Source organism: Silurus meridionalis, chromosome 20 (assembly GCF_014805685.1).
Source record: "Silurus meridionalis isolate SWU-2019-XX chromosome 20, ASM1480568v1, whole genome shotgun sequence".
Classification (NCBI taxonomy): Eukaryota; Metazoa; Chordata; class Actinopteri; order Siluriformes; family Siluridae; genus Silurus; species Silurus meridionalis.
The window spans coordinates 14,471,948-14,484,768 of NC_060903.1; the positions used below are offsets into that span (position 1 = coordinate 14,471,948).

Here is a 12,821-nt window from a genome sequence, read left to right on the forward strand (position 1 = left end):
GACAGAGGGAGAAGTCCATATAGTACTTGCTGGGTGTTGCCTGGTTTATACTTTGCAATGTAGTGAAGTTAAAGTCTCCCCAAATTGAAATACTTCAGTAAAGTACAGATACGTAAAAAAAGCTACTTAAGTATAGTAATTAATTCCATTTAGTTTGTTATTGTCCACCATACACTGTCAGAACTGCCAGTCTCAGCAACCTATGGGAGCAGATACTGATGGTGTGTTAACTTCTCAAAACAGTGATAAGTACAGTCAGTGGTATCAATTCAACTTAACCCAATGCTTATCTAAACTAATTTAGAAGCGTTACAGTTTAGTGTGTTTGGCTATGTTCAGTTTTGACACCATTCAAATAAATCATGATTAAACAATGTCATTCTTCCCAAATCAATGCTTATAAATAACAGCATTTGAGAATATCAGGAGCTGAGCAAGTTAGAGTAGTACGAGAGTTTGTCTATTGGCTTGGCAGCAGGTGTTAAGTAGTAGAGAATTTTTACAAACACCATTCTCTTACAAATACTGCAAGCAAAACTCTTAAAATCAGAATTAAAACAAATGTATCCAAAGATGACTTACATTTCCAGCCGTCCCAACATTAGCAATGTGTTTTTTTAGACTCAGTACTCTGTAGACTATCTATTAGTTTTGTAATATATAGCTGTAGCACGTTGGAGTTAATAATTTGAGCATAAGCTTGTGTGTGTGTGTGTGTGTGTGTGTGTTTGTTTCCTTTAGATGAGTGGCATACTCAGTTAGAAACGACCTTGTTGACTTTTCGGAGTTTCTTATTAAGACTCGGAGCTTTGTATATTATTGATGAGACACACACACACACACACACACACACACACACACACACACACACACACACACACACACACACACAGGAGCTAAAGAGATTTACACCCAGCACCCAGGGGAGATGAAAGCTGTAACTCAGATGGCATTTGTTGCATCGTTTTTTTGTGCGTTCCCCCTTCTTACGCCACCTCCTCTGATCAACAGCCAGCCCTTTCTTCATCCTCTATTATTTTCATATTTTCTCTTTTTAATTCCTTGTGCTTCTCCGACTTTCTTTCTTTTATTCTTCGTATTTGCCTTCTTATTCAGCTGGCTAGTGTCCAGTTTAATATTTGCACAGCCAGAGGGTCCAACACGCACACCCTCCCTTCTCCGGCCTATCTTTTGTTTTATTCCTCCTCCAATCTTTCCTCCTCTCACTTCTAGCTTTTTTGTGCATTCTCTCCTTTTTTTCTGTCACTCTCTTTCTGTATGCATTCTAACAAAACAAAAACTGATTTTCTTTCTCTGTATTTATAACTTGATTTCCTTCTCTTGGTGTTTTCTCACTTAAAGTCAGGGATATTATGGGCACACATGTAGTAATGATCGGACTCATAAATGACTGGACTATTGCATTTGACAAATAGCACCTTTATTTTCGAATCGCTCAAACTTTGAGACATTTTTCTCTTTGATCTTTAGGCTTTTCATTTTCTTGTGGCTCTGCTGTGCTGTAGTTTCATATCAGCCATAAAATGGAAAGAAAAAGCTGTCAGCACAGCAAAGGCACAGGATGAATAACCATCAACATGCATCATCTCTTTTTGCAGGTAAATTAACGCTTTCTTTTAACACGAGTTTTTCTGACAATATCAAGTAAACTGTGCTTGTTCTTGCATGAGGGCATTTGGAGAATTACATTACACAATCTGTCTCATCTTACTGATAAATGATCATTAAAACTGTGCATGAAACCATGTTTAGGGCTTTTGTCACATTTTTTCCCTCTGTTTTATAATTTCTTTTCATTTTCCTTTCTACTTTCCCTTTACTCAAGTCTCTTTACAAGTCTTTTTGTACTGAATGTGTTTTTGTAAATTTTCCCTTTTTGGGGGATGGGGGAGGGGAGGGGGTTAACCAAGTATCAGAATCAGAATCAGAATCAGAATCAGGTTTATTGGCCAAGTGTGTTGACACACACAAGGAATTTGGTTCCAGCTGTTGGTGACTCTCAAAAGTACAGACATAAATAACACTATACATTTATCTTGGACTATACAAGACAAAACAAACAATACAATACAAGACAAAACAAACAATACAATACGAGACAAAACAGACTACACAAGACAAAACAGACAATATGAGACAATATAGACTAATAGTATTAAATAGGAATACAGAATATTTGACAATTCAGAAATGTACATAAAGTGTGAGAGTGCATAGTAGTGCAAATTGCAGTATTGTGCATCACATAAGAGAAACAGTTTAGAACTTTTGTAGAATAAACAGCAGCAATAGTGTGTGTAACCAATGCAGATGATGTGATGACTGACTGTTCTGATAATTCAGTACTTATAGATATGGGCATAAGATTATAATGAAAAACTCATTAAAAGTTTTTTGCCATCTTATATTTTGACTTATATTCTAATATTTGTGTCTGTGGGACTCCTGAACAACCTGGATTGAATATAACTGATCAATCATCAGTCCCTTCATCCAACATTCTGGCTTCACTCTGAGAAGTTCATATGGGCCAGTATTCAGTATGTCCTTTTTTAAAATGCAACAAGAGAGTGACTTTACCTTTTAATGTGACTTTACATCCTCATTGCAGAACAAACCCACCCCACCCTGCCATGTACCATGTTGTACTTGACAATGTGTTGCTCGGTAGCTCCTGGTTCCATAATCTCAACTGACTGTATAAGACTGTGGGTAGGACATTATTCATAATCACACATTCCAGTGCTCCAGTGCTCATGTTAGTTCTCACTCTCCAGTGTTCTGTATTGTTTAAAGATTTATGAGCACACTCTTGATGTCACCCAAATGAGGATGGGTTCCCCTTTTGAGTCTGGTTCCTCTCAAAGTTTCTTCCTCATAACATCTAAGGGAGTTTTTCCTTGCCACAGTGTGCTCATCAGAGATAAATACACATCGTTCACCTGAACTGTTAAATTCTGTAAAGCTGCTTTGAGACAATGTCTGTTGTCAAAAGGGCTATAGAAATAAACTTGACTTGACTTGATCTGTAAATATGCTGCTCTAATTTTACTTTCAGTCAAGGATTGGATGTTAGAATAGTAGATCATTTCAAATTTGGTGCAATTTAGGGCATTGATCATATTTTTTTTTTTTTATTACTACATTTTACTGGTATTTTTTATATTGCATTAAACTGACACTTTCTATTGGTCAACCTAATTAAGGTATAGTCATTTTTTTATGCTTTTTACATTAAAAACCTAAATTTCTTTGTGTGTATTTTTGTTAATTGTCTTCTATTTTGTGCTAGGGAAAAAAAACTTTAAAAAAAACTCTTTTTTGGTATTTTTTTATATGAACATGAACACTTTTTCATATTTATTATGTTATAAGAACTGGCTGGTCACAGGCACTTATATAACTGTCATCAGGGATGGACAGTTTTTAATGATACTTGTATTTCAAATACGTTTTTCAAATATAAAGTAGGATTTTGTCATTTGTATTTGGTTGTATCAAAATACTTATGTTTGGATTTTTTTTAGTTTTTTTTGTACTGTAAAATACTATGTAAAACGTCGACATGATGACAAAAAAAATGCTACTGGTTGCTACTCAGTCGTTTGCCCAGACTTGATCTATATGGAAGAAGGTGGTGAAGGTAAGCAATGTGCAGGTAAATTGTGAAAAAAAAAATCTCTAGTACTTTTAATACCCTTTTGTATCTTACATAAAGTATGTAAAAATTTCATATCAACTATAGAAACTGTTTAAAACTACTGTTTGAACTAAAATTTCCATAATACACATTGTATCTTACTAAACCTTTTAGAGGGAAAAAACCAACAAAAGACCATGTAGCTTATTTTGATAGTGTTGGGGACAAAACCGGACATTCCAAAGTGATCCCAGCACCAGAATTCCAATCTCTATCTCTGTCTCTCTGTCCCTGTCTCTCTAACAGGGGACAATAATATGGTTTCTCGGGTTCAAGGTCCCTTACGTTCTACACTCTTCACTCCCACTTCATTCATCTGTACATATATTTTGGCCCAGTTGAATTGTAGCGTCTGCTTGCTGCTGGGAAACCCGAAAAATGAATATCGATTTCCTGTCTTCGCCACAGTTCAATTATGCAAAGCCATCATTTTTTTTCTCTCAGCAGTTAAATGGGTGGAGTGAATACACTCCATTTGAGGGTTCAGGTTCTGCAAGCTTTGTTAGTTCAGTTTGCCTGTTGCATTAAGGGGCTGTTGAAGACTAGCAGATGGAGATAAAATTGCATGATAATGTAAATTTTCTGTTCAGAATGGTGGTGAGCTAAAATTAGCACTCATGCTGTATATATATATACACACACTTACACACATCTGTGCTGGCAGTTAGCATGTAAAGTAGCGTGCAAGAAGCTTGTTTGGCTTTGTGAGTGATGGTGGGCACAGCTTTCAGGCAGCACCGGCTGTGTGTTAAAATGTGTGCGCGTGTGTGTGTGTGTGTGTGTGTGTGTGCATATGTGTGTGTGTGTTAGTCTCCATGCATAATGGGTGTTTATGCACATTGTCACAGCAGGCAGGAGCTGTGTCTTTCTCCCCAGCAGGGCAGGTTGGCACATGATCCCTGTTTCAGCAGAGGCACAGATGAGCACTGCTCCCCCAGTGACTGACTCCAGAACTGTGCTTTTTTGGTCAAAGTTAAAAATGTCAAAAATAGCTCAAATGTTGCAAGTCAAATAGTACATAAAAAAAGATTGATATAGAGAAATGTTAGGTGTTTTAATTACTTTTAAAAAGGCATTTTGAATGCTGACAGGTTTAAAAGATGTATTGGTGCTTTAAATGCTAGTGAAGACACATTCATTCTTTTAAATATGTAGCGATGTTAAGATTCATCAATTCGCATCGATGCGTCATGCAAGAAAGTGTGCATAGGGTACAGGTTTGCATCTGTAGCACAATGCATCATTTTTAACATATGCGTAATTTGTGTTTATTTATATTTAATTGTTAGTAGATGCGCTATACTTTCATTAGTTAGAAAGTGACAAATAAAGTAAGACAAATTTTTATATGTAGATTGATTTCTCCTTGCTAAACTGTTCCTCAAGCTGCCGCTGCGAGAATATGACGTGCCATTTCGCAACACTACTAAACTGAGGCATGTCCTGAGAGTCACATAGAATACAGATTACCATGGCAGAGGTAGAGCTGTAACTTCCAGGAGACAAACCAGGTTAAAAAAAGTCTGGTTTGATTGTATTTATTTAATAAATGTTTTCTTTTTTTTCTTTTTTTGTATTACAAAGGCCTGTTTGTGAAAGTGCAATGAACTATTTGTACCATATTGAATTATATTTTATACAATACATTGTGTTGAATCAAAATCGGATTGCACTGCGTCGTAACAGGGGTGGGTAACAGGGGTGAATTGCATCAAATTGGTAGCTGCTTCATGTGTATCTTTATTGTATTGTATCGTTGGCTCTGCATCAAGATACAAATTACATCAGTCTCAGTTATGGAGGTGGATATATATATATAAATATAAAGTGCAGGGAAAGTTTACAAGTCTGTGCTGAGACTTATAGATATTGGCATTAACAAAAAGCTAGGCAGGACTGAGTTTATTAGAGGGACCACACAGATAGGACGTTTTGGAATCAAGGTGAGAGATTCAGATGATTTAGTCATGTGCAGAGAACGGACACGGGGTATATCGGTTGATGATTGCTACGAATGGATCCGCCAGGCAGAAACAAACAAGGAAGGCCAAGGAGGAGGTTTATGGATGTAGAGATGGAGGACATTATAGTTGTTGTAGGATTTGATTTATCATCCCTTTTACAATAGATAAAATGACATCCTGAACTCCACCTGTCATAGAGTTTTCCACAAGTTGGTGTGAAACCTGGTGATCTGCATTTAATCAGATCAGATTCTGAGGAGTGGTGGAAGAATAAATCTCAAGGAAAATCTCATGTCAAGTTGTACTTCTAAATATTTTATATGTTTAAGAATTATAAACAATAACGTGACAAGGACTTATTCCATACGGTTTCGAGTGTGTGTGTGAGTGTGTGTTAATATGCAGGATTGTATGGCTCTCCTGTGGCCTCAAACTGAAAGAATATGTCATTATGACCTTGCATAACTCTGACTCTGACTGGAATGTGGGCTAGAACTCATCTATACAGTGACAGCGTTGTCACAAACTCTGCTGGGAGAATAAAAGACACACACACACACACACACACACACACACACACACACACACACACACACACACACACACAGAGCATCTTTCCTATTTGTTCTGGCTCTCATGGAGTGTGGTATAGTAGCTTCTCCCCTCTTTCATCTTCTCCCTCACATCTCCTTTTGTATTTTTATTTTCCTCTCTTCCGTGTATCAGTTCATTTTCACTCATCCCTTGCATCCCTCTTATTTTGTCAAGACACCTTCCTTTAGGTCTTGCTATCCTCCATCTGCTCCTTATGCACAACTCATGCACAATAGTGTGTGTGTGTGTGTGTGTGTGTGTGTGTGTGTGTGTGTGTGTGTGTGTGTGAGTGTGTGAGTGTGTGAGTGTGTATTTAGTTATGGATCAGTAGAGATGACTCTCTAATCTGTTCCAAGAGCCAATGTCACCTTCACCTTGCCAAAAAAAGCCTCTCTCTTATACACACATACTCACACACACACACATCTACACACACACAAATCCATGTTTAGCATGTTTTAGAAATGCACACATTTTTATGATGGTTACTTCAAGATGAATTGGAGTTGTTTAAAGTCTGTGTAGCCATGGAATGTGTTGCAGGAAACATTTTTACTGACATAGCAATTTCTGCAAGATTGATAGTATTTGATAGTATAAAGTAGTACATTTGTGTCTATACATACATTTTTGAAGCATACAGTACATATAGACTACATGGACAAAAGTATTTAAACAGCTGACTTTTCCACTCATAGATGGTTCTTCCCCAAACTTACCAAAACGTCAGAGGTACTCAATTGTATAGGATGTCTTTGGATGCACCAGCATTTAAAACCTGGACTAGTAGATCCAAACCTGTTCCAACATGACAATGTCTACAAATCCAGCTCCTTAAATATATGGTTTAGATGAGTGGAAGATCTTGGAAGAGCCTGCTACAAAGTTCCACACCTTTGGAATGAATTGGAATGCTGACTGAACCCCCAGGCCTCCTCACCTCACCTACACTGACTTTACAAACAGTCTTGTATCTGCACAATTCTTAACAAGTATCTCCACAAAATCTAGTGGAACATCTTTCCAGAAAAGTGCAGCTAATGGGGACTCCATGTGGAATGGGATGTATGGTTAGGCGGCCATAAACTTTTGTGAATGTAGTGTATTTACGGAACCGCAGTGTACTTTGGACGAGGTATTGGGATTTTATGGCATATTTTGTCTTGTCACAGTACAAATCTAACTAATGATTTTATATCCATTCTGTGTCTGTGTCTGGGTTTGTATAAATAAATCATGCCAGCGTTTTGTGGGTTTTTAGAGACTCGTTCAGCTTTGAAGAGCTGCTCAGATTTAGTGTGTCATAACTGACTGTGACGCTTAAATGGTCTGCACCTTATGATCATGGATGCATCAGCATTATCGTCTATTTGACGCAATTTTAGCAAATACAGAACATATATTTATATAACAATCGTTTCTGTTGAGTTTTGCTCCAGATAAGATACAACTAAAGCATGTTTTGTGTAAGCACTATTCGGCACACCTGGCATCGTGTTTATGCAACATTGTTGTTCTTGTTTTTTTTACACTAGGAAGATGTCAAAAGCATGAAACATTCAGGGAGTTTGTTTTGTACTTTGAATCTTAAAGCAAGTTACTTCTGTTTTGTGAGAAACTTAAATGTGTCCACAGCCCAGTTTGGGAAAAGTGTAGCTATTGTTCAGGAGATTTCAACTCTCCTCAGAAAGTTTTGGAAACTCAGTGTAAAGACTGTTGACTGCACGGGCCACATGCCCTGTGTTATATTCACCCCAGGAATCGGAATTTTAAACAGTGTGAGCTTTTCTTCCGTCCTTCCTTCCTTCCTTCCTTCCTTCCTTCCTTTCTTTCTTTCTTTCTTTCTTTCTTTCTTTCTTTCTTTCTTTCTTTCTTTCTTTCTTTCTTTCTTTCTTTCTTGGTGCTTTTGAAATCTGCATCAAATTCTTTCTTTCTTTCTTTCTTTCTTTCTTTCTTTCTTTCTTTCTTTCTTTCTTTCTTTCTTAGTGCTTTTGAAATTTGCATCAAATTCTTTCTTTCTTTCTTTCTTTCTTTCTTTCTTTCTTTCTTTTTTTTTTTTTTTTTTGATGAATTCTTTTGAGATCTTACAAGAGAGTATTATTTAACCAATGGATGGGAGGGTCCTTCTTCTGTTTTTCAGTATCTTTCTGCCTCTCTAAACTATATGAACACCATCATCCCAGGTCAGGACACCTGACTTTTCTAGCTAGATCTGATTCTCCCTAAATTGTCACCACAAAGTTGGAGGCACACACTACTCTAGGATGTCTTTAATTTTCCCTTTAATGCAACTAGGTGAACAACCCTGTTCCAGCATGACAATGCCTCTGTACATAAAAGCCGGCTCCATGAAAATATGGGTTACAGTGAAAGATCTCCATTAGCACACCTCAAAATCTAGTGAACCATCTGCCAAGAGGAGTGGAGGTTATTATAACAGCAAATAGGGACTAAATGTGGAATTGGAAGTTTAGAAAGCACATACGAATCTTATGGTCAGGTCCATAGAGTGTATTGCTCTCTCAGATCTTTTTCTTTTCCTAATTAGTGTACACTGATACAATGAGTACAGAGATTGGTCTACTGTAAATGATGTCTATCTGACCTTCATGTGACTCTTCTTAAGTTAACTTACTTTAATGTAATGTAATCTCTAACCATTTCTTAAAGAAAATTTGGATTTCTTTTATTTATTTTTTTCTCCCCTGGGGAATTTACTTGCAAAAAATTGACATTTGGCAGATGCCCTTATCCAGAAAGAATTACAACTAACCAGAAGAGGGTTAGGGGCCCAGCAGTGGCAGCTTGGTGGTGGTGGGATTTTAACTTGTGACCTTCTGATCCAAAGTTCAATGCCTTTACTTACTGGTGTTTCACACCATTCCTGCTACTAATCTGACAAATGAAGTGTATCTGGATATTATACCAAATATGTCTTTCTCAGGTATTTAGGGTATGTTGAATTTTGCTTTGCATTAAAGTTCAATATCTCTCTCTCTCTCTCTCTCTCTCTCTCTCTCTCTCACTTTGTCAGGTCAAGCTGAAGACACTGCAAACCATGAAGATTATCACTGATGGAGGATACCCATTGCAAAAGTACGGTTTCCAGACCAGCACACGTGCACTCATGCATGTGTAACACCTGTAAGGAAGAACAGCTTCCCAATTCAGTATAATTGCTGATTGACTTACATCAGACACGTGACCCAGATTGAAATCCTTATTACCATTAGAACCTTTTTTTTCCAATACTGTAAAAATAAAAGCTACCTTAGATCCTCCTAGAAATCAATACCATTACTTATAAACTGATTTGATTGACAGCACCCAGCCTGCTTGGCAAGACTTCCTGCAAGGACAAGATATCCTGGAGAAACGAAGCCCTTCCCCTCTCTCACTCTCTTCCTCAGACAAGATGAGTACTTCAGTGAGCATGACCACTCTATCAGATGGCTGCACTCCTGTAAGTACCCCAAAACTCACTCTTAGTCCTTAAATATCCTAATGTCATATTGTCCAAATTGCACAGGTTATATGAAGATGTAATATGCTCTACAAGAGCATAAGTCCAATCGATTTGCCCATATTTAGCAACCATTTGCTCTTATAATAACCTTCACTTCTCTGGGAAGATGTTCCACTAGATTTTGGAGTGTGCTTGTGAAGATTTGTACTCATTTAGCCACAAGGACTGATGTAGGGTGAGGAGGCCTGGGGGTCTAGTCAGCATTCCTATGCAAGTGTTCAGTAGGGTTGAGGTCAGAGCTCTATAGCAGGCCACTCATGAATTGCATAGAGTTGAAGTATCGAATGGAAGCCATGTTGGTTCATTCCTTTCACCCAGAATAAGTATCAAACCTACCCTGAACTTAAACAACCCCAAACCATTAAGCTTCCACATCAGTGTTTGACTGTGGGGTTGCGGGAGTCTGCTAACATCTTCTCTCCTGTCGTCTGTCTTACATAAATTCTTCTGTTAGGACCAATTCACTGTCCAATTATTATGTCTTTTTGCCTTTAATAGAAACAAAAAGAATCATGTCTCTCAAAAATCTGAATAGGCACTTCCAAACTTTTGACAGGCAGTGTGACAGGTGAATTGTCATTAAAGAGCAGAGGTGTAAAGAGTACTTGAAAATAATACTTGATTAAAAGTAAAGATACCTTACTGAAAAACTTCATTACTAGTTAAAAGTCACCAATTCCAATATGATTTGAGTAAAAGTATCTCATTTGAATAGGACTTAAGTATTTCGCTTAACCCTGCACTAACCAAGAGCCACACAACAGTCTCTTCCACATGCCAGAATGGAAAACAGATCCAACAAGTCATATGACATATATTGAACCATGAATGTAGTTGAGTAGAGAGTGAAAGTAAAAGTAGAAAATAGCCTAAATAATGACTTAAGTACAGTAACAAAGTAGATTTATTCAATTACTTTACACTACTGTTAAATACCAAAGCTTGTTTCATCCAAAAATCAGAAGACAGACTGGCAACCAGGAACACCGGAAAACAGTACATGAAACAAACAATCTAAAGCTAAATTCGCTAACTATCCAAAAGCAACTTACATGAAATAAAAGTCTTTTTATTCAATACTGTAGGGTTAGTATATCATCCAGAAACTGTCCTGTGGAATGTAATTTGTTTATGCCACTTCATGTCACACACGTTGTACTGGTGTCAGGCAGCTGACGATAAGCAGTGTAAAGGTTTACTCAAGGCTTTCTAAATCAAGCTGAGCAGGAATGTCGAGCGAGGCAAAGTCCTTATTATAATGCTGCCGCCATCTTCCATTATCCTGCTTAAAAAACACTCCATTGTCTCTTTTTATGAGCTAATAAATACCCAAGTGCCTGAATAGCAAGAGTGATTGTTTTCATTAAAAAGCACCTAAAGGCAAAGTGGCCTCCTTGTCTAGTCACTGATCTGCTGACAGCTTTATATTTCACAATTTTATAACCACCTGTTTCTATAACACACCTTCTGTAAAACCAGAGTTTCAGTAGTGATGATTAATAATTGAACACATGCAGTAGTTCCACGTCACTAGATTTAATGCCTTTTCTGTTATTGAAATGAATATTAAGAGGAATAACAAAATTTCTTTTTTATGTTTTGTGTGGTTTTAACACTTTCTGTCTATATATATATATATATATATATATATATATATATATATATATATATATATATAATATATAAATCACATTCCACATTGAGTCCCAATTTGCTCTTATAATTCTCTCCACTGTTCTGGAAAGATGTTCCAATAGATTTTTGACTGAGCTCATTCAGACACAAGGGAGTTAGTAAAGTCAGGTACTGATGTAGGTGAGGTTAGGAGGTCTGGGGTGCAGTCAGCATTCCAATTTATCCAGAAGGTATTTAATAGGTTTGAAGTCAGAGCTCTATGTCAGGAGCTCTTCCACTCCAAACCAATGTAAAGCATATCTTCATGGAGTTTCTTTGTGTACAGAGGCATTGTCAGTGCACAGCTATGCACTAGACTATAACAGATTTGGGACTCCTAGTGCAAGTGGAAAAAAAAATTCATACAACCTTATCCAAAGACATCCTATACAATTGTGTGCTTTCAGCTTTGTGATACAGTCTGGTATTAAAACAGCAAATGGGGACTAAATGTGGAATGGAATGGTAACTTTGTAGTTAAAAAAATAATAATTTCACAGCAATGTTGAATTTTTAAAAAGAATTGTAATCTTGACCCAACTTAACACTTGAAGCTGACTAGTTGTCCAGCTTTTTTTTATGTGGTCATTTAGATATGGTATTCTAACTTAAGTCTGCGTCAACAGTATTTGTTTCTAATTTCATAGCTTTTTTAGTTCCGTTTTTTAGTTCAAAACTAATTGCATTGGGACACCTGACTTTTCCAGCTGTATGTGGTTCTTTCCCAAACTGTTATCGCAAACATGGAGCCACACAAGTGTATTGTATCTGATGTCTTTGGATGCGGTAACATGAAATTCTCCTTTGACTTGAACTAGGAGAGTGGAAGATCTTAAATGGCCTGCAATAGAGCTCTGACCTCAACCCTATTGAATACCTTTGGGAAGAATTGGAACACTGACTGCACACCAGGTCTAATCACCCTACACCAGTACCTGACTTTACAAACACCCTTGTGATTGGATGAGCACCAATCTCTACAACGACAACACAAAATTTAGTGAAACATCTTCCCAGAAGAGTGGTGGTTATTATAAGAGCAAATAGGTGAGGACTAAACGTAGAATAAGATGTACAAAAAGCACATATAGATTTTATGGTCAGGTGTATAAAACTTTTGCCAACATGAAATTTGTTAATCCAGAAAGATTTTCTTTCCTTGGGCAATTCTGAATATGTAACTGTTTCCAGAATGAGCACTTACAGCTGGATTGCTATAGGCTATAGCTCATGCGCTCTTAAGATTATGGGCATACGCTGTAGCATAGAGAAGATATATTGCATTAATATTGCATTTTTAGCTTGAAACCAGGCTTGTGCCAGGTAAAGCATATAATAGAAA

At 37.1% G+C, this 12,821-nt stretch overlaps 1 protein-coding gene across 2 annotated transcripts in view; it reads left to right on the plus strand.

Annotated features, from left to right (window-relative positions):
- schip1 (schwannomin interacting protein 1) overlaps window positions 1–12,821 on the plus strand; it is a 344,140-nt gene that overhangs the window by 60,086 nt on the left and 271,233 nt on the right. For both annotated transcript variants that reach the window (XR_006928793.1, XM_046876056.1), the window contains exons 6-7: window positions 9,314–9,375; window positions 9,604–9,742. Coding sequence is in view for 1 of the 2 variants with exons in the window: in XM_046876056.1 (XP_046732012.1) it covers window positions 9,314–9,375; window positions 9,604–9,742 (201 nt within the window). In the remaining variant the exon portion in view is untranslated. The remainder of the gene's footprint in view (window positions 1–9,313; window positions 9,376–9,603; window positions 9,743–12,821) is intronic.